At 37.6% G+C, this 21,365-nt stretch overlaps 2 protein-coding genes across 2 annotated transcripts; both read right to left on the bottom strand.

The window, feature by feature from the left end:
• Positions 1-3,507: 3,507 nt before the first annotated feature.
• Positions 3,508-6,096, bottom strand: LOC124265708 (solute carrier family 22 member 6-like). Its single transcript, XM_046700512.1, has 6 exons — positions 6,005-6,096; positions 5,600-5,734; positions 5,387-5,472; positions 5,076-5,196; positions 4,128-4,200; positions 3,508-3,722 (listed from the first exon to the last, which is right to left on the bottom strand). Exons 2-6 carry the CDS (start codon positions 5,665-5,667, stop codon positions 3,531-3,533), a joined length of 540 nt encoding a protein of 179 aa, XP_046556468.1. The 5' UTR covers positions 5,668-5,734; positions 6,005-6,096; the 3' UTR covers positions 3,508-3,530.
• Positions 6,097-8,636: 2,540 nt separating this feature from the next.
• Positions 8,637-10,527, bottom strand: LOC124265669 (solute carrier family 22 member 6-like). Its single transcript, XM_046700469.1, has 3 exons — positions 10,386-10,527; positions 9,644-9,858; positions 8,637-8,927 (listed from the first exon to the last, which is right to left on the bottom strand). The coding sequence occupies exons 1-3, from the start codon at positions 10,525-10,527 to the stop codon at positions 8,637-8,639; spliced, it is 648 nt and encodes a 215-aa protein (XP_046556425.1).
• Positions 10,528-21,365: the final 10,838 nt, after the last annotated feature.

The following is a 21,365-nucleotide window of genomic DNA, read 5'->3' as shown; positions in this document are numbered from 1 at the left end:
CCAGGTTTCTGTTTGTCAGAGCTCGCTGTACGACAGAGCACGCTGCACGACGTGTTTGCAAGGATTAGATGGAGCGTAGGTTTGCAATATACAAGTGCTTAGATGTATCAAATAATACTGATTAATATTTATGTATCCAGTTAAGTGAATTAGTCTCAAACTTCTGGACTGGTTAGTGTACTAAGCTGCGCAATAGGACGGAACCCAGTCAACAGGCAATGAGACTGTTGTGTAATCAATGTTTTGACTTGCACACGGGACCCGCGAAGATCCGGGTTAGACTTGATCTTCAGCAACCCATGCTTGTCGTAAGAGGCGACTAACGGGATCGGGTGGTTACACTCGCTGATTTGGTTGACACATGTCATCGTATCCCACTTGCGTAGATCGATGCTCATGCTGTTGGTCACTGGATTGTCTGGTCCAGACTCGATTATTTACAGACCGCCGCCGTATAACTGGAATATTGCTGAGTGTGGCGTTAAAGAACAAACCAACCAATACACAGAACTCACTGTGGGTGTTGCCACTCAAATATACGACGGCATTGGTTTCCGCCGGCAAATCAAAATATCGTGTGTTCTCATGACATTAGCAGCAGCTCTCATATCCCGTTCGGGAAACTGTCAGCAGGGGAAGCTGTCCAGCAGAAACCCACGCCTCTGGGTCGTGTTCTATCCGCATTCGCTCTTAATATTGTAGTAGGTAGGTTAGTGGTTAAAGCGTTCGCTCGTCGCACCGAAGACCCTGGTTCGTTTCCCACAATGGGACAATGTGTGAAACCCATTTCTGGTGTCCACAGCCGTGATATTTTTGGAATAAAAGCGGCCTAAAACCATACTCGCTCTCGCTCTTGATAAATTGACTGTTCAAGACAATCGTTATTTAATGTGGCATTGCCTAAATTATCAGGTGGTAGATAAGATCAGAATATTTTGACACTCAGCTCACCACACTTATCATACGAGCCTATTCAACTGAAGATGGGGTGAGGCAGTGACGGAGTTAGTGTATTAATAACTCGTGCTCATTCTATTAAACACTGGTTTATCGGGACCAGATTTATTAAGCGCCGTCGCATAACGCATATTGTCCACTTTACTTACATTTTCCATACCAGAAAGAAGCTACATTGGATAACTGAAAATGCCAATTTCCGGAGATGACCATGACGGCCTTAACTACACTTAACGGGCTGTGGCTCGACGGTCTTTTCGACAGTGTTCCAGGGTTACACACAGGACACAGAAAGAAATAATGTGGGTACATTTATATATGTTTAATGTAGGTACAATTATATAAGATTTATTATCTTCTCAAATAGCACCACAAGAACAAGATAGGCCATTAGATATACAACGATTAACTTTGTGTGAGTTCCTAAGAGACATGTATGGAACCGGCCGAACTGTTCCTGCGGATGTCACAAGTGTGAAGTATACAAAGATAAGAAGAAACATATGTTTTCATTCCCATGGCTATAATCTGGAAAGCATTACGAATAGATATTTGAGCGCTTCTGAAAATATAAAAATTCTGGAATTAATCTATAATTTTATCAGAAAACACACAAAGCGTCAAACTTTTCAATAGCAAAGTAACTTGAATTTCTGTAGGAAAATACATCAGCAATTAATCTGCACATCATCCTCTGTACAACTATCGCTTTAGGCACACCTAACTGTAGCTGGACAATTACATATATATGTGTTCACTTCATAGCCGCACATTATCCTCTGTTCCACTAACTCTTCAGGCACACCTACCTGTAGCTGAGTAATTACATATATATATGTGTTCATTACAAAGGCGCACATCATCCTCTGTTCCACTAACTCTTCAGGCACACCTAAATGTAGCTGAGCAATTACATATATATATGTGTTCATTACATAGCCGCACATCATCCTCTGTTCCACTAACTCTTCAGGCACACCTAAATGTAGCTGGACAATTACATATATATATGTGTTCATTCCATAGCCGCACATTATCCTCTGTTCCACTAACTCTTTAGGCACACCTACCTGTAGCTGAGTAATTACATATATATATGTGTTCATTTCAAAGGCGCACATTATCCTCTGTTCCACTAACTCTTTAGGCACACCTAAATGTAGCTGGACAATTACATATATATGTGTTCATTTCATAGCCGCACATCATCCTCTGTTCCACTAACTCTTCAGGCACACCTAAATGTAGCTGGACAATTACATATATATGTGTTCATTTCATAGCCGCACATCATCCTCTGTTCCACTAACTCTTCAGGCACACCTAAATGTAGCTGGACAATTACATATATATATGTTCATTTCATAGCCGCACATCATCCTCTGTTCCACTAACTCTTCAGGCACACCTAAATGTAGCTGGACAATTACATATATATATGTGTTCATTCCAAAGGCGCACAACATCCTCTGTTCCACTAACTCTTCAGGCACACCTAAATGTAGCTGGACAATTACATATATATGTGTTCATTTATAGCCGCATATATCTTCTGTTCCACTAACTCTTCATTTATTTAGCTGAACAATTATATATTTATATATATATTTATTTATTTATTTAGTGAACTAAACATGATTTGTGCTGATTGGCCAGTGTGATTACCAATGGATGCCGACAGATTACCTAACACCAGCTTATATACTACCCTTCAAAAGTTTAGAGTCAATAGTGTAAATGTAGCCACTTACTTCAGTCAACTGTTCAGAACTAGATTTTGCAAAATATTCCATACTGTTTAAATGTACTGTTATGTACACATGAACTGATGTATTGTAAATCAAATTCGTAACGTTGAAAAGAGTATTATCGTGAGTTCAATAAATGATGAAACTCGGTGAAAATTGGCGAACTCTTAACAAAACTTTACACCAAACGCAGCTGTTCACATGCACGATATTTGCACACGCTTTTCAGCATTTTGATGCATGATCATCATGCAATTCATCTGCATAAGGTTTGCAGGTGGTTCCCCCAAGTTAGTGGAAAAATTCATATTTGATGTAACCATATATATATGCATGACATATAGTGAGTGCTTTAAGTGAGTCTAAACTTTTGATGGGTAGTATAATAAGCCATGGGTAAACCTAAGACAAGGGGTGATTAGTACTGATGGACAATAGCCAGACTGGTATGTTTCCTGCTCATGGTTCTAAGCTGGCTGGTTGGTATCTCCAAATGGTGGCAAAGCCAGAGACTGGTCGTGGACACTGGCAGCTTCGAAGCAGGAGTTGAACAGGTCTGTGTGTGTGCATCACGTCTCATCTGGCAGGGACCACAATCAACCTAGCGACATTTCTCTGTACATTTTTCACTCTGATTTAACAATAGCAGGACGCGCTTCTACACAGTGTCGGAAATCTGAACAAGACATGGACAAGACAAGAATTTCCGATATGATCATGCGAGCAGGTAGCTACCAAATGCTTGTTGTTCTGTATGTTGTTTCTGAGTATGACTGGTACAAAAAAGCAAAAAAACGCTGGAATATATGAGTGTTGTATTACAGTTCAACTTCCAGTAATTAGGTTCTTCTGTTTCTTCTTCGGGGATTCCTTTTGCTGTCTCATCGACCGCTTCATCTCCCGGATGGTCTGGGGCAACTCCTGGTTGTTTGTCTCCGGCAGGTACGGCATCAGGAACGTCACCACGATACAGCATGTACCGAACACAGAGCCGGGGGCCCAGGGGTAGTGTCGATACTGACACACAATAGAGAGAACGGGAATATAAATTATGCTTCTAGAATGTAAATAAAGTTTACTTTAAACTGGGAGTTTATTCAATGATTCAAAGAATTCGTTTAAAAATTCATGTTGAAACATAATGTATTGTTGGTGATATTTCTGCACGGATACAAACAGACTATGATTTAAGTCATGCACCATTTTGAGTTAAAACACAAGAAGAGTGATAGCTCCGTATAGTAGTCGAAGCATCACGCTAACTACGTAACTCTGATCAGAACAAAAACCATTAGTTCAGATTTTAACATTACACATGTCACCGCAAATGAGTGTAGGGTGTTAATGTTTGACAAATAATACTCTCAGGTGTTCCATAGCATCTACATGCATTGAATATATTGCATAAGCAGAAAGGCTTACCAGTGTCCTTGAAAATGGCGCCAGCAATCCACCAATTCTAGCTGCCAGTGAGGCTAATCCAAAACCGACGCTTCTGAATCGATATAATTTATGATGAAGGCACAAGCAGGAAACATACGCACATAAAGGTTCATGCATACGTTCATACAGGTACATGCATAATGCACACGTTCATAAGGTACATGCATGACGCATGCGTTCATAAAAGGACATGCATAATGCACACGTTCATAAAGGTACATTCATAATGCACACGTTTATAAAGGAACATGCATGACGCACACGTTCATGAAGCTACATGCATAATGCACACATCCATAAACTAAGATACATGCATAATGCACACATTCATAAAGGGACATGCATGATGCATGCGTTCATAAAAGGCGTGCATAATGCACATGTTCATAAAGGTACAAGAATAATGCATAGGTTAATAATGGTACAAGTGAATGAGTATAGTTATACGCCGCTTTAAGCAATATTCCAGCAATATCGGGTTACACCAGAAAAGGGCTTCACACATTGCACCCATGTGGGGAATCGAGCCCGGGTCCACGGTGTGACGAGCGAACGCTTTAACCACTAGGCTACCCCATCGCCCCTCATGATGCATTCTTTCGTAAAGGTACATGCATGATGCACACGTTCATAAAGGTACATGCATAATGCATACCATCATAAAGGGACACGCACGATGCATTCGTTCATAAAGGTACAAGTATGATGATTGCGTCCATAAAGGTACAAACATGATGCATGTCTAATGTTTACTACATTGGTTGAATCCACGAGAGACAGAGAATCATCGATTCAGGCACGCCACTCGTTCACCATCTATTTTCAGAACGATATACCCAACCTACTATCTACTGAAACATTCTGTAATTTGAGCCCCAATTTGTCAGAATACCTTCCCAAAATATTGTACTGGTTGTAAATTCTCACCGTATTTTTGTTGGGAATATTTCAGGAGTATACAGCCACAGAAGATTAAACGTTGTCGCTATGGCAAACTTCCCTATGAGGGAAAATGTGGTAACAGCCACAGTGAAGGAGGGTACTGTATCTGAAACAAATGTAGATGTTTGGAAATACATCTCTTGCATTTGTACACTTCATGTCAAACATTTTCTCCCATTATCCTCCACAGAATTTCAAATGATAGTCCTAAAACTATTACTCTCATTTACTTGCTAGATGGGAAAAATACCGGGTATGATAACACGTCATTTTTAGAAATCAAACAAAAATCTTACCTTTGTAATTGTTAAATATTACTGACGCTATCAAAGATACGCCTGCGATTAAGTGAAAGACTAAGCACGTTCTTCTCCTCCCAAATCTGCAAGAAACAAACACAACCATGTACAAAATGAAATACATAAACTAGGCTGGGTTGCACAACATCCCCTTATGCTGAAACAGAAAAAACCCAAGATTTTAAGTATATCAAATGATTGCGCAATTACCTGTCTACTGTTAGCCAGAACATGATCGAAGCTAAAACGTCCGTGATGGCGCTCAGACCAAAGCCCATGTATTTGTCACTGTGAAACTTGGTAGAATTGAGCTGTAGCCCATAATAGGTGATAGAATCTGTTAACCTAAAAGTAAAATAACTGACGTAGAGGTAATGTGTGTTACTAATGGCCTTTGAATCAGCTGACGTCTAGGCAAAATGCAGCACTACTAAGACTGTACTAAGTCTGCAACAGAAGTCAATCAATGTCCACGAAAGCATTATGGAATGGTGTTAAAGGAACTATGATTTAATGTCATGTATAAGCGATCCTTAGTTTTGTTGATCTACATATATACTACAAGCTAACAACATAAACCATTACATAAATTGTGCAAATGCTCAGTAAACATACCATATAAACCATATTATTGCAGACACCGTTAGAATCTGTCTGTCCTGAAAAATCTGGAGAAAAGGTTTTTCCTCTTTTTCTTGTTGTTTGGCTGAAACGTTTGCCGCGTGTTGGCAGCATACAGATTCGCCATTCGATGAGTGTACCAGGAGAGGTAGATTATCATGCAGTCTAGGTGACAACACTTTGTCTCTAAAGGTATTAATGATGACATTTTCATTCTTTGAATTCATACGACTGGCCTTCTTCAAATTTCGTTCTATGACATCATACATGTTGTTTGCTGCTAGCCATCTGTAGCTCTCGTCCAGTACCCTGCAAGAACGTTTAGTACTATATATCTTAAACCGAAGAGCAGTCAACAACAATGTAAATAGTTGACGTCAAGGTTCGGTAAGAGGTCTTCATTTGCATAACCAACTATATTGCATTATTAGTACAACCAGAAATTATTGAGAATTTAAAGATTGTAAATTTTCCTTTTTTTTGCACTCATTACTAACGTATTAAATGTGAATATTAGCAGTACATAACTCCAGATTCAAAGACAGGTAAACAGTTAGTATTTTGTCAAGTCACCACGGGCAGCAATGCATGCTTCAATGCGGCGGGGCATACTACTGATCAAAGAAGTTAGAAAGTCGTGGTCCATGCTGTCCCAATATCGGACCACCTCTTCTTTCATTTCAGCAATATTTGTCAGATTTTTCTTATTGACACTACCCTTCATAAGTCCCCAAACATTTTCTATTGGATTTAGGTCCGGGCTATAGCTTGGCCAATCAAATAATGTCATATTTTGGGTCCGAAACCAGGCCTGTGAATGCTTTGAACGATGTTTTGGGTCGTTGTCCTGCTGGAAAATCCAAAAATGTCCATAGAACACGTTAGCAGATGGAAGTAATTGTCCCTCGAGAATATATGTGTACCACTCACTGTTCATATTCCCTTCAAATACACAGAGGGGCGTTGTCCCTAACACAGATATGCCACCCCACACGTTAAATTTCGGACTGTACTTTGGGCGCTGATATATACAAAGGTGTTTCAGTTCGTTTGGTCCAGAATTCCAGTGTATTAGGAAACAGCCACACAGAACTTTCATCTGAGAAAATCACATTGTCCCAGTTAAATTTCTTTGCTGTAAGCACCAGTTCAACCTTTGCTTCTTTTGTACAGGTTTCATGATCGGTGATGGAATTCCTCGACTTTTCTGCCAACCCATTGCATGCAGCTCAGTTCTAACTGTCTCCTTACAGACAGCCACAGTTCCTCTATCAAAATCCAGCCTTAAGGTTTCTAAACTCCTTCGTTTGTTTTTAGAAACAAGAACACAAAGCCGCCTCCTGTCACCGACAGTCAATTTTCTGGGCCTACCTGCGCCTCCCTGGTGCTCAATGCCATATCCATTTGCAATATTTTTCAAAACACGATAAACAGTGGACAAGGGGATGCCAGTTCTAGTTGAAATCACTTTAGCTGATCTGATGTCCTTGTTATAATACTCTAAAATCAATTTCGTCTTCTCTAAATCATCCATACTGAGGATCACTGAAAATGTCGTCTGCTAGCAAGTAAACAAAGGGGGATAACTCTTCACAAACTAATGAAAAGGGATTAACGGAGTTGTCTCTCTTGAATGAAACCAAGCACTTGATAGCTGGTCAAGTTTGTTTATACTAGAAATCCAATTAAACATATTCCTAAAATTCTCAATAATTTCTGGTCATACTATATCTAAGGATGGAACTACTTCAGTTCAACTACTACTAACGTAAGAGTTGCTCACCATGGTACAACTATATAGTATGCAGCTGTAAGACCAACGACAAGTTGGTGGTACCGCCAGCCGAGATCCTTCATGGCATATGCTGCTATGGCATATGTTACTATTGATATAGACCACATAATGGTGCCGCAAACACTCATCTTAGATCTGTGCTGCGTTGGGACAATCTCAAGATAGAGAGTTGTGGAAGTTAGACTCACACCCTGAAAAAGAACGATTGGTCTTTTCATTTTACTGCGGACACTGTCTATTGTCTGTGCTTGCCTCTTTTTATGGGTGTGATATTAAGTGAGTGAGTATGTTTTACGCCGCTTTTAGCAATATTCTAGCAATATGACGACGGGGGACATCAGAAATGGGCTTCACACATTGTACCCACGTGGGAAATCGAACCCGGGTCTTCGGCGTGACCAGCGAACGCTTTAACCATTAGGCTACCCCACCGCCCCGGTGTGATATTAAAACAACACCACAATATATTTATCTACATGTCAAGATTTTAGGTGTTTACTAACGATAGGGTTTGTCACAACAATATTTATATAGAACCCACATATGGTTTCATGGTGTTTTTTTGTACCCGGTGTTTGCCCATGCGATTAAATGACCATAACAGTGTTATATGATGCGACTATGATAATAAAGTACTCCGATAAATGTTGAATGTGTACCCTCCTGCGGGAAGGTAAGAGTGGGCCCTTAAGTTAATGCAATTCATTCTTAGTCTATACATGGTTTTTGGTATGTAATACACACTTTCAGGCAATGTAATGTGAATATTGATAGGTCCGAACACCCACACACCTGTTCCAGCCATCCTGGCAGCCCCCCCCCCCCCCATCCCTATCCCTGTGGGTCACCCTCCCTCCCAATCTGAGTTGCAGCACATACAATATAGCCTACCATCTGTGTTGCTCCTTGAAGAACTCTTAACACTGCAAACGGGACAAATGTGGGTATAAATGCCATGCCCGTGCCGACCACAAGAAAGGACACTCCAGCCACCACATTGGAGAACTTGCGTCCGAAACGGTCAGCTACAACTGTGAACAGGATTGCTCCGATTCCCGTGCCAAACATGTAAAGGGTCTGCAGTAGATCGCTCAGGCCTTCCTTCTCACAGACTACATCCCACTGAATGAAGTAATGACAGTGTTGGACGGAAGGTACATAACGTGTGGTAATACATTTCTGTCAAAGCAAGCTTTGCGAAAGTTATGGAACTGGAACATACTACAGATACATTACTATCATTATGACAGTGAGTGAGTGAGTTTAGTTTTACGCCGCACTCAGCAATATTCCAGCTATATGGCGGCGGGCTGTAAATAATCGAGTCTGGACCAGACAATCCAGTCAGCAACAACATGATCGATCTGCACAATTGCATCGATCTGCACAATTGGGAACCGATGACATGTGTCAACATAGTCAGCGAGCCTGACCGCCCGATCCTGTCAGTCGCCTCTTACGACAAGCATGGGTTACTGAAGATCAATATTCTAACCCGGATCTTCACGGGTAGAGACAAGCATGGGTTACTGAAGATCAATATTCTAACCCGGATCTTCACGGGTGGAGACAAGCATGGGTTACTGAAGATCAATATTCTAACCCGGATCTTCACGGGTATCATTATAACAATTACAATGATCACAAAATGATCCAAGCATGTTTCAGGAAACACAATCCCAATGTATCTTAGAAGTAACTTGAAGTTGAACGTTTGGTTGCTCGTTTACGTTCCCCATCGAGGACGGTTTTTGTTGTGAAACATCAGAAATTCATTGCATTGGGTAAACCTCTGTGCATTTAGTTCAAAGTGTATGATATGAGTGAATTGATTTTACCTCAGATACAAGAGACAGTTCTCTTGGCTTTTCATACCGATAACCCTCGATGCATGAGAGTTCTATTCTGTCCCCACTATCCGCCTTGTTGGAAGTAATGCTGATTCCACATTCGTGGTACGTGATGTTGAAGTCCGACAGATCTGCGTGGCACACAAGGTCCTTCACCACAGACGTATCGTTGAGCTCCTTACACTGACTTGGAACATGAGATCCTGCATAAACAAGGTTTTACTCAACTACTAAAACTGGTGATTTAACGTCAGCTGATGCTAATGTTTATGGAAAAGTATCTTCAATTCCCATTCATTGGCAGCGGGCATTTCTTAAGGTTCTTATAGTTACGTTACAAAGTTCAGTGTATGTGCTCCTGCAAAGTGGGATTACATGCTGTATGATTGCTGTATAAGTTCTGGCACAATCATTTGTCAAAACCAGATCCACAAACTGATTTGCATGTCATATAAACTTATATTTATCATGTTTAATACATTTTCATAACTACTTCAAGAAAGGTACGATCCGTCTAATCCGATCGGCTCCCGACACGGGGACGAGAATGACGAGAATGACCACGAGGCATACGAATGACATTAAGTGCGTTTCCAATATGTGTGAAAATATATGACTTAACAACACCTTGTTATTACTCAACATCGCCGTGCTGAGATAACACGGTGATCAGTAGTTTGTAATTCCATTCACAGGTACATAAACTATTCGATATTGAACAAAAACTTACCTATGAATATGATGCTCATAATATGAAATGCGAAAGGTAAAGACGACAATAACACAAGACCAACTTGGACAATTTGATATCTGCCATTCCACCCAAGTGCATTGAAAACACTGTCAAAATTTACTTCCTCCTTCGATGTCATGTTCGTGGATCCCTTGGCTCAGTTCTGAGCAATGCAGCTTCTGGTTCATTCAAAAATGTTGAAATTATTGCGCCACTTGTTGTTGACCCTTTTGCAGCGAACTATTCTTGGTTTTCAGCTTCATCTTGACAGCACACTTCACAGGTGATAATGACGTAGGCTCGTGCTATCACGTAGATGACAGTGGAACACATACAATATATACAATGTATTGTCTATTTGTGTTTTAATTGAAGATGAAATATGCATATATTGTGACGAGATACCTACATACAATGGGTTAACAAAGGCATGATTGTTCCATGTAATGCGTATTACCTGGACGTGAGTGTGAAAACAAAATGGTTATTACACAGGCGTGATATGTATAACAGCATGAAAGTCATTTCTGCAAAGTCTAAATGTTTCCAAGTACACGATATACATGCTGTTGAAGAAATGTTATATGCGTCTCACCTTTCCCCAGTGATTCACGATTATATAAAGGAATCTGTGGCACTCCATTATGAGTGAGTGAGTATGGTTTTACGCCGCTTTTAGCAATATTCCAGCAATATCACTGCGGGGGACACCCGAAATGGGCTTCACACATAGTACCCATGTGGGGAATCGAACGCAGATCTTCGGCGTGACAAGCGAACGCTTTAACCACTAGGCTATCCCATCCTCTCCATTTTTATGACAATTCTCAGGTCTGCTTTACTGTCGTTTCTTGAAATGCAATGGAAACAGAAAGACGCAAGGTATAAATGTAGTCGACGGGATGTGTTCATTTGGCCGTTGCCATTCAATTTGTCAGTGAGGTCGGAACATTAACGCCAGTCAAGCAGAAGCTTTTGCTGCCATGACACTGACTTCCCAGAAACACTAAGATGATTGATCAAGGAAAATATCGCTTGTAAAACATTACAGCTGCTACATGGCATACACCATTTGAAAGGTCTAATCCTACTGGTACGTAAGTCCCAAAGCTTTCAAGATAGATTTAAACCTACTATTATTTTTAATCGTAGTATATACGTTCTTTTAAATTATGGCTTGATTATCTAAAATTGCCAATAGCTGAAGGGAAGGTGTGAATCCAGCTAGGGTCCATGCAGGAAGCAAATGTACTGTAAGTCCCCATGGTCCCTAGTATGGTGATTTACCTTCAGTTGTTGGCATTCTATAGCCTGTTTTTACATTGTCTTGTCATTTTTAGTTCAAATGTTTTAGATTTAATCACTAGTTTTAAATGACTATCTGTGATACACTAGTACCTTCACTGTTCTTCGTCAACAGGATTTTAATTTCTACTCTTTCTATCTATGATATAATCATTAATTGTTCTCGTCACGTTATGGCTGAAATATTGCCGATGTGACGATAAATATTAACTCACTCACTCTAATTCTACTGTTGAAAGATATGACAGTTATTTTCATTTTACTCAAGTAATACATAGAGGATATTTTGTAAATGTCAAATAACACGTATATTTCATCTCGTGGTCTGACAAAGTTGATATGTTCACGAGTGAACTCGTGGTCTGACAAAGTTGATATGTTCACGAGTGAACACGAGTAGGAACGAGATGAAATCATCCGTCATGTTATTTGACAACATTAACAAAATATTCTATTTATTATATTTTGATCATTGTTTATAAATGATCGAGACATCGAGTAAGTCTGCATTTTAACTCTTTAATCAGAAAGTAGTTCCAGGCAAAAGTGATATTCTACTCAGTGAAATACCATTTATATTTTCACCAAAATTTACAGTATTTCACCCTTAAGAATATGATAAAACTACAACTTTAATAAGTTTATTGTTAATGAAAATGCAAGCAAGTCCAGATAAACCACTACTGAAGCGAAAACTGCGGCGATGTTTTCAATTTGTATGATGTCATGTTATAGTGTCACCTATTTCTTTTATATTTTCATTTTGAAATCAAAATGCTTTCACTAGGCTATCCCATCCTCTCCATTTTTATGACAATTCTCAGGTCTGCTTTACTGTCGTTTCTTGAAATGCAATGGAAACAGAAAGACGCAAGGTATAAATGTAGTCGACGGGATGTGTTCATTTGCCGTTGCCATTCAATTTGTCAGTGAGGTCGGAACATTAACGCCAGTCAAGCAGAAGCTTTTGCTGCCATGACACTGACTTCCCAGAAACACTAAGATGATTGATCAAGGAAAATATCGCTTGTAAAACATTACAGCTGCTACATGGCATACACCATTTGAAAGGTCTAATCCTACTGGTACGTAAGTCCCAAAGCTTTCAAGATAGATTTAAACCTACTATTATTTTTAATCGTAGTATATACGTTCTTTAAATTATGGCTTGATTATCTAAAATTGCCAATAGCTGAAGAAGGAAGGTGTGAATCCAGCTAGGGTCCATGCAGGAAGCAAATGTACTGTAAGTCCCCATGGTCCCTAGTATGGTGATTTTACCTTCAGTTGTTGGCATTCTATAGCCTGTTTTACATTGTCTTGTCATTTTAGTTCAAATGTTTTAGATTTAATCACTAGTTTTAAATGACTATCTGTGATACACTAGTACCTTCACTGTTCTTCGTCAACAGGATTTTAATTTCTACTCTTTCTATCTATGATATAATCATTAATTGTTCTCGTCACGTTATGGCTGAAATATTGCCGATGTGACGATAAATATTAACTCACTCACTCTAATTCTACTGTTGAAAGATATGACAGTTATTTTCATTTTACTCAAGTAATACATAGATAGGATATTTTGTAAATGTCAAATAACACGTATATTTCATCTCGTGGTCTGACAAAGTTGATATGTTCACGAGTGAACTCGTGGTCTGACAAAGTTGATATGTTCACGAGTGAACACGAGTAGGAACGAGATGAAATCATCCGTCATGTTATTTGACAACATTAACAAAATATTCTATTTATTATATTTTGAAGAGTAGGTACGTGATGTGGGGGCAACGTAAGACGACAATCAGAGTAGGTACGTGATGTAGGTACGGATGGGGGGCAACGTAAGACGACAATCAGAGTAGGTACGTGATGTGGGGGCAACGTGAGACGACAATCAGAGTAGGTACGTGATGTTGGGGCAACGTGAGGGTACAATCGTAATGTGGGAGGGCAGCGTAACGTAAGACGACAATCAGAGTAGGTACGTGATGTCGGGGCAACGTAAGACGACAATCAGAGTAGGTACGTGATGTGGGGGCAACGTAAGACGACAATCAGAGTAGGTACGTGTTGTGGGGACAACGTAAGACGACAATCAGAGTAGGTACGTGATGTGGGGGGCAACGTAAGACGACAATCAGAGTAGGTACGTGATATGTGGAGGGGCACCGTGAGACGACAATCAGAGTAGGTACGTGATGTCGGGGCAACGTAAGACTCTGTGTTTAAAGTTCCAAACCCAACAAGATATTTTGTTATTTTAGTCGTATTCTCAATATGATTATTTATCCAAACTTCAAGTTCATTCCAGAATGTTTGTGTTTCTCTACACTCCCGATATACATGACAAATATTCTCATTCAGTTCATTACAAAAACAGCAAACAGAATTATCAACAAGTTTCATTTTAAATAGTTCATTTTTAGTATAGATAATACCATGTAAAAACTTGTACTGGAAATCAAGTAGTTTGACATCTTTTCAACCATTTCTTTATGTCGTAAAAATCTGATTCCAATCAAAAGTAACATTAGCAAAAGATTCTTGCCATTTAAGACACATTTTAGGTAAATCTTCATCGGAAATCAAGGCGTCATAAACAATTCTAGAGCCTTTGCAAGATTTCAATAAAGTCAAATGACACTCAGTTATGAGTAAATCAAAAACAGGGATGTTTCTAGAGTGTCTAATTGTATATTTCCAAGATTCAGGAAGTACATTCAAAACATGCAAATAGTCCAGGTATGTGCCTTTAATACTATATGTTTCCTTCAACTTGTCAAAGGATAAAAATCCAGTTTCGTTACACAGGTCCTTAATTGTAAGAATGCCTTTACTTGCCCAGTTTTTATTGTAGTGTGTTGGGTTTTTGTAATTATGGTTAAACCATAGTGGTTGGGCTAGGATTTCATAAATATTACCTGCGTTCACATGACTTTTTTTACAATATTTATTCCAAGCTTTCAATACATCCTTCCAGTAAGGATTATCGATGAGAGTTACTTGAACCAACATTTGCACCAGATTTTAAAATGGTATCAAAAGGAATATTACAGGGATTTTCAACTGTTGTTTTTCTACAATATAATCTCAGGTTAGCTAGTTTTAAAGCTTCACAAAAAGTTACAGTGTCAACCATCCTTAAACCAACATTTTTGTATACTCTTTTTAAATTATTCCTTTTGATTTTATCAGGTTTGTCATTCCATATGAATTTGAAAAAAATATTCTCCAATGAAGTAATGAAGTCTTTAGGGGGATTAGGCAGAGTATTGAATATATGAACAAGTTTTGATAAAGCCAAAGTTTTTATTACAGTTATTTTACCAATCAGTGTCAAGTGTCTTTTCCTCCATTGTGAAAGCAATCTATTTATCTCATCTAGTCTTTTTCTTGTATTGATTACCCACAAGCTGTTGAGATCTGTGTGGAATTTAATTCCCAAGACTTCAAACAGACCCTTTGCCATTCTATCTTAATGTCTTTACATAGTATATCCATACTATTACTCTTTGAGCCAATCCATATAGCTTTTGTCTTATCAATGTTTATTTTAAGTCCTGACATTTTATAAAATGTATTAATTTCATCAATAGCAGCCTTTAGGCTTTGTTCATTTCCATCAAGAAATAGTTCCGTATCATCTGCATATTGGTTTAATTTATACTCATTATTGTCGATAACAATACCTATTATGTTCTCATTACTTCTAATCATACAACCAAGTATTTCAGCGACAAATATAAAGAGATACGGTGATAGAGGGTCCCCTTGCCTGCCTCCGCGTTCATTTACGAAAAAATCAGAGAGCTTACCATGCTGGATGGCACATGATGTTGTTTCATATGTGAGTATATTTATCCAACGAGTGATTTCAGGCCCGAAACCAAATTTAGCTAAAACAATATTCAAGAACTCTTTGGACACTGTATCAAAAGCTTTCTCAAAATCTATTAGGAGAATTAGTCCTGGCATATTTCTTTTATTAGTTTCAAACATTATATCATATAGTAATCTTGTGTTTTCACTAAGAGTTCTACCTGGGATAAAGCCTGTTTGGTTAGCATGTACTAGGGAATCTAAGGTTTTCTTTAAACGGTTAGTGATACAAGTGCTAACAATTTTATAGAGTGCATTCAATAAAGTAATAGGTCTCCAATTTTTCAAAAGAGTTTTATCTCTGTTCGCTTTAGGTATACAAGTTATTACCCCTCTTTTCAAAGTTATAGAGATTTGGTTTTTTCCTGAAATATTTTTGACAAATCTAAATATCCAAATTTTGAGTTCCTTCCAAAAGAGTTTTCAAAAATCAATTGGGAATCCATCAATTCCTAGGCTTTTGTTATTTTTCATATTCTTAACTGCATAGGAAATTTCATTCATATCGATCTCTTTTTCCAAATTGTTTCTTAATTCCTCATCGAGGGTTGGGGTTACAATGTGATCTAGGGCGGTAAAGTATTTTTCATCTTGTTTATCAGCAGAATAGAGTTTTTTATAGAAGGATTTTACTTCATTCAGTATAGAATCGCTATCTGTTAACTCCTCATTGCTGCTTGACTGAAGTTTATTAATAGAATTATTAACATAGTTTCTGTTTTCCAAGTGACAAAAGTATTTTGTTGGTTTTTCACCTTCCTCATACCAGAGCAGCCTATTTCTCATTGAATTTCCTATCATTTCTTCTTCTTTTATTTGTTCAAGTTCAGTTTTGTGCTTTGAAAGTTCACCTAGCAAATTTTCACTGATGTTTTGAAAATATCTTCTTATATCTCGTTCAAGAGTATTTATGGTAGATTCTAGTTCATCAGTTCTCTTCTTTTTGCTTTTTTTAAGATATGTAGAAAAAGATATACTCTTACCTCTTATTTTCATTAGCAGGTTTTCTAGAAATAAGGTATCATCAATCTTAAGCTGTAATGCCTTTGGATTATCATAATTGACTGGTTCGGATATTGTGTATTTATCAATGGTTTCTTTAATTATATTTCTAACTAAGTTTCCATAATCTGGGTTTAGGAGCAAGGAATTATTAAACTTCCAATAACCTCTCCCTCTTTCTTGATTAATAGAGTTTGAAAAAATAGGGAAATTGTAGAATGATCAGATTTATAACCTGGAAAAATATTAGAATCAAAGGTTAGGTCATAAATGTCTTGTGAAATAATGAAAAAATCTAATTTAGCTTGTTGCCTTGGATTTTTTTTCCACCACGTATATTTCTTTTCACTTTTATTTAATTCTCTCCAAATATCGAAAAGATTGTAATATTCCAGAGAGTTCAATACCTCTTTCTCTGGATTTGGGGTTATTTATGTGTTTGTACTTCTCTAAGTCTATTGATGGGTCTAGGACTAAGTTCCAATCGCCCACAATGACAACTGATTCATTTCCAAAATCATGAATTTTTTCAAATATGTCTTTATAGAAATTTGGGTTATCGTTATTTGGTCCATAGAGATTGGTAAGTGTTATTCTTTTATCTTCTACAGTTAGGTCTGCAATGATATCATTTCCATTTCCATCGATAATTGTTCTATGGATGGTGTAGTCAATATCATTATTAAAAAGTACTGCGACGCCTCTTGCGTTAGATTTATAGGGAGCAATTATATATTGCAAACCCCACTCATTTTTCATAGTATTAACGTTTTCAGGGGAAATATGAATGTCTTGTAGACAAATAATTGAGTATTTTCTTCTTGATCTGTTCAAAACTTCTTTTCTCTTGTTTTTATCAGCTAAACCTCTGCAGTTTGATGAAATCATTTTGATTTTCGTAGTCTTGGTCATTTCATATGGCGATTTTGTTACGGAACAATAGGCTCTAAGATAGAAATATATACTGATCAATGGCATGGTAGTTTGAAATTGGCTGCAATAGGTTTTAAGAGTATGGCATATAAAACATGAGAAGTCAGTGTGGTAAATATGGTGTGTAACAAGCGTAACAGATGGGAACATTTTTGCTTTACAGAATAAAAACAAAACAAACACAAAAAAGAATGTAAAAACAAAGAAGTAGATGACGTTATCTCCTATCCTTCCCAAACTAGTGATTGGTGAACGTTATCAGCGGCCAAGAGTAAAAGTCCATATCCAATATATGAGGAAAAGAAGGAACACAATATGTGGGACGAAGTTTCCTACGAAAAATTTGTAAATCGATTTTTTTATGAGCGCGTCTCGTGTACTGTTCATAAAAATGCTAAAGCTGAGGTGGTCCTATCCGGCTAAATATGCATGCTAATATGTTCATAAAACAGTTATAAGCACATAGCAATTATAATACAATGTCATGTTTATAACACAAAGTAAATGATTATTCATGCGACAATGCACATAACAATCGTCTACAGTCCCAAAGCCAAACATCCGGCTTTATGAAAGGAAGAGTGCAGTGAGAAAGCACTGTAAATGGCACAATACGTGTTATTGTTTATAAACATTGATGCATATGTTATTAAGGACATCGGAGGCATATTCTTAATATTATCGGAGGTAGAAGTACCCTTCGTGTACTCATAGCGCAGGTACTGGTAGTCCAATAGCTGTTGAAGCATAGTGTCCGACCCTAGTCGGTTTAAGTGAAACATTGGGAAAAAAATAAAAGAAGAAACACGCGTTTTGGCCGAGAAATATTGCACCCATAGTTTCAACCACTTATGTTGCGAGATTTGGTATCGACACTGAAATCCTCGTTCAGAAAAGAAAGTTGACTAACTCCAGCCGGGGATACAAACATGGAGAAACTCATGCTACTGACACCACAACGAAATAAGAAACTATGTATGTGTTGATAAACGTGTTCATTTCCATAATGATAAGACATTTCGGTGTGAAATCAACAAACAACAAAACAATGTGATATAATCAACAATTGTATTCTTAAATTAACAAAGTTTACAAATCACCACAAAGGTATCACAGTGACAATACAAAATAGAGTGTCAGTACAAATTCAAAGACAGCATAATAGACAAGCAGCAATTATAGCAATACAGACAGTTGCGGGTAATATCCACCTCAATGTAGCAATGGTTAAGTTTCCAAAATAGGCAGAGTATACAGGGCAAGAATTGCTAGTCTTCTTGTAACTTGGGATGTTATGTGAGATGTAAGGCAAGTGTTAGCGGAAGAGTCCATTTATTAAGATTGCAGGCAACTTAATTTGTTACTCAAATTTCAAACTGAGTTTGACAATTTGAAACAGCTGAATTTTTAACTCAACTGCATTTTTTAAATAAAAAAGCCCAAACAACTTAAGTATGCTATCCACCAAACTCAAATTGTCTACTAAGTTTGAGATTAATATTGATTTCAGTTTATTCTGGGGAATGCATTTTCTTGCGTTTTCTCAAATTTGAGTCAAAACTCAGACTTAAGTTTGTTTCGAGAAATCGGGGCCAGGTGTCTGCTGCCGTGGTACAACTGGCCATGGAATATTGCTAAAAGTGGTTTAAATCCCAACTCACTCAATAAACAAACACGTGCACCATGAAACTTTGTTTTTGGAATATTGCTCAACAGCAAGGGAAAGTTTATTATGTATCATCCCTCTTGTGTCTGTGGAGAGGATTTTGTCATTCTGAATCGTTGTGAAAAGGTGAAGAAGTTTCACTTGTCTCAAGTTCAGGTAGATGAACCCATGGACAGTAAATGGCTACTTGAGCATCTATACATTTACATGACAAGGCCAAATAGCTGCTTATCATATTTTCCCAAACTCAGCAGTCACTACGATTAAGTCAAACTTGCATATATTAGCCATTGTATGAATTTGTAATAGTCATATATTTCACTCACATTAGATACTGTTTCTATAATGTACAGCTTGAAAAAAATCTGATGTTATACGGTTTAACACGTGTATATTTTGGATGACCTTTGTACAACAAATCTGAAAATATTTGGTTTGTTGGTATATTTGAGGCGATAAAGATGCAACATGCCAATGGTGATATACAGGATATATACAAATATAAGATGTTACTTGATCATTGCATAATTTACAATTCATGTTCTTTAATTATTCACGTGCATATTCCCTGTTCAAAGTTGAGAGCATGGGGTGGTCATCTCTCGAGAGAAAAATATAATCTTAATATTTGGAAAAAATATTCAAAAGACTTTCTTCAGTTTAAGAGTTTTAATCAATGCATAATGATTGAACTGATAATGATAGTATTAAATCCATTTCTATCTATATATCTATCTGTAGTCTATGCGTGACTAGTGAGGACATTCTTATCCAAAGACAAATCCATGTTCATTAAGTTATACTAACAGATACGACCTTCCAGAACCATCGTAGAATGACATCATGTCATAAAATGCTCTTGGATATCTATAGGAAGACATATGTATTGATTCTATCCAACACATCCTGATTATGTACTACACGTATACAAAAACTACCATGTTTATGTTGATCTCCAACAATTGCTTTTTTCTGAATGGTGAAAGCAAACGTGCTCGACGATATCAGATTTTATCTACATATAGAAACGTGAATATTCATTCTCAAATGCCATTCTTTTGATAACACGTAAATAAAATTTAGATAACGATGTCAAGATAAAAACCATTGATGAACTTTCAGATAATCCAGAGTAATTGCGGCCAAGGTGGAACACACCAGTTAAGACAGTATCATCTTTACATTTATTGACATTTTGTTTACTTTTTATTGACCTTCAAATTCAGTATTTGCATGTTTAACATTTCGAAACGTTTGAGTGATTATATCATATATTACAAAAGAAAGGTACAAATTCTAATGGTAGGTTCAGTATAGCACTTGCTTACGTGCTATAAAACATGTTTAATTAATTGCATGAATGTTAAACAAGTGAAAAAACAGGACCCCAAATTCTTTCCCTCAGTCCTGATTAACGGTATATAGTATTTGAGGACAGGGATCTTTACAGTAGATGATGCACTCAGTAGTTCGGAGACACGCCATTGTGTTCACATCGACTACAATACATTTTCACCTTAATGTATTTCTGGGCACGTTAATTATTTTCATTATCACTACAAACAAATATATCAGCACCATTTTCTGTGATGCTGCTCTTCTTCTGTTTCTTCTTCTGTGATTCCCTTTGCTGGTTCAGCCACTGCTTCATTTCAGGAACTGTCTGAGGCAGTTCGTGTTTGTTTGTTTCTGGCAGAAATCGAACCAGGATAGCCACCACCATGCACAATGAGCCGAACACAGTGCCAGGCGCCCAGGGATATTTGCGGTACTGTCACATAAGATATATATATATATTATTTGTCAGGTAATTTGTACCTGGAATAATGCCATTATTTAACTGAAGAATTTTTGGGAAAGCGTCTCAAAAGCACAACTCACACACTAGTAGGAACAAACTGTGAACTGTGAAAAATACTCTTTAACCCAAACCTAAAACTGACAATTGATAAATTTAAATTTATGACTAAAACGACAAAAGCCTTTCCCTTATTCCTAAGAAATCGTTTCCAAAAACTGAATCGATTACTGATAAAAATGTCAATAATAACTCCATAACATTTGAACATGCTGGTCTAAACAACAAACAGGAAACGCCAAAAATATATTTATTACGTATGGGTTTTACTTATTTTTGCAAAGTATACTTATTTGTAAATCACGTAATTTTCGAAGGATGGAGGTAG

This window comes from Haliotis rubra, unplaced genomic scaffold (assembly GCF_003918875.1).
Source record: "Haliotis rubra isolate DU_JTF1 unplaced genomic scaffold, ASM391887v1 Scf99, whole genome shotgun sequence".
Classification (NCBI taxonomy): domain Eukaryota; kingdom Metazoa; phylum Mollusca; class Gastropoda; order Lepetellida; family Haliotidae; genus Haliotis; species Haliotis rubra.
Note: the sequence above shows the minus strand (reverse complement) of the source record. Positions and strands in the feature narration are given on the sequence as shown.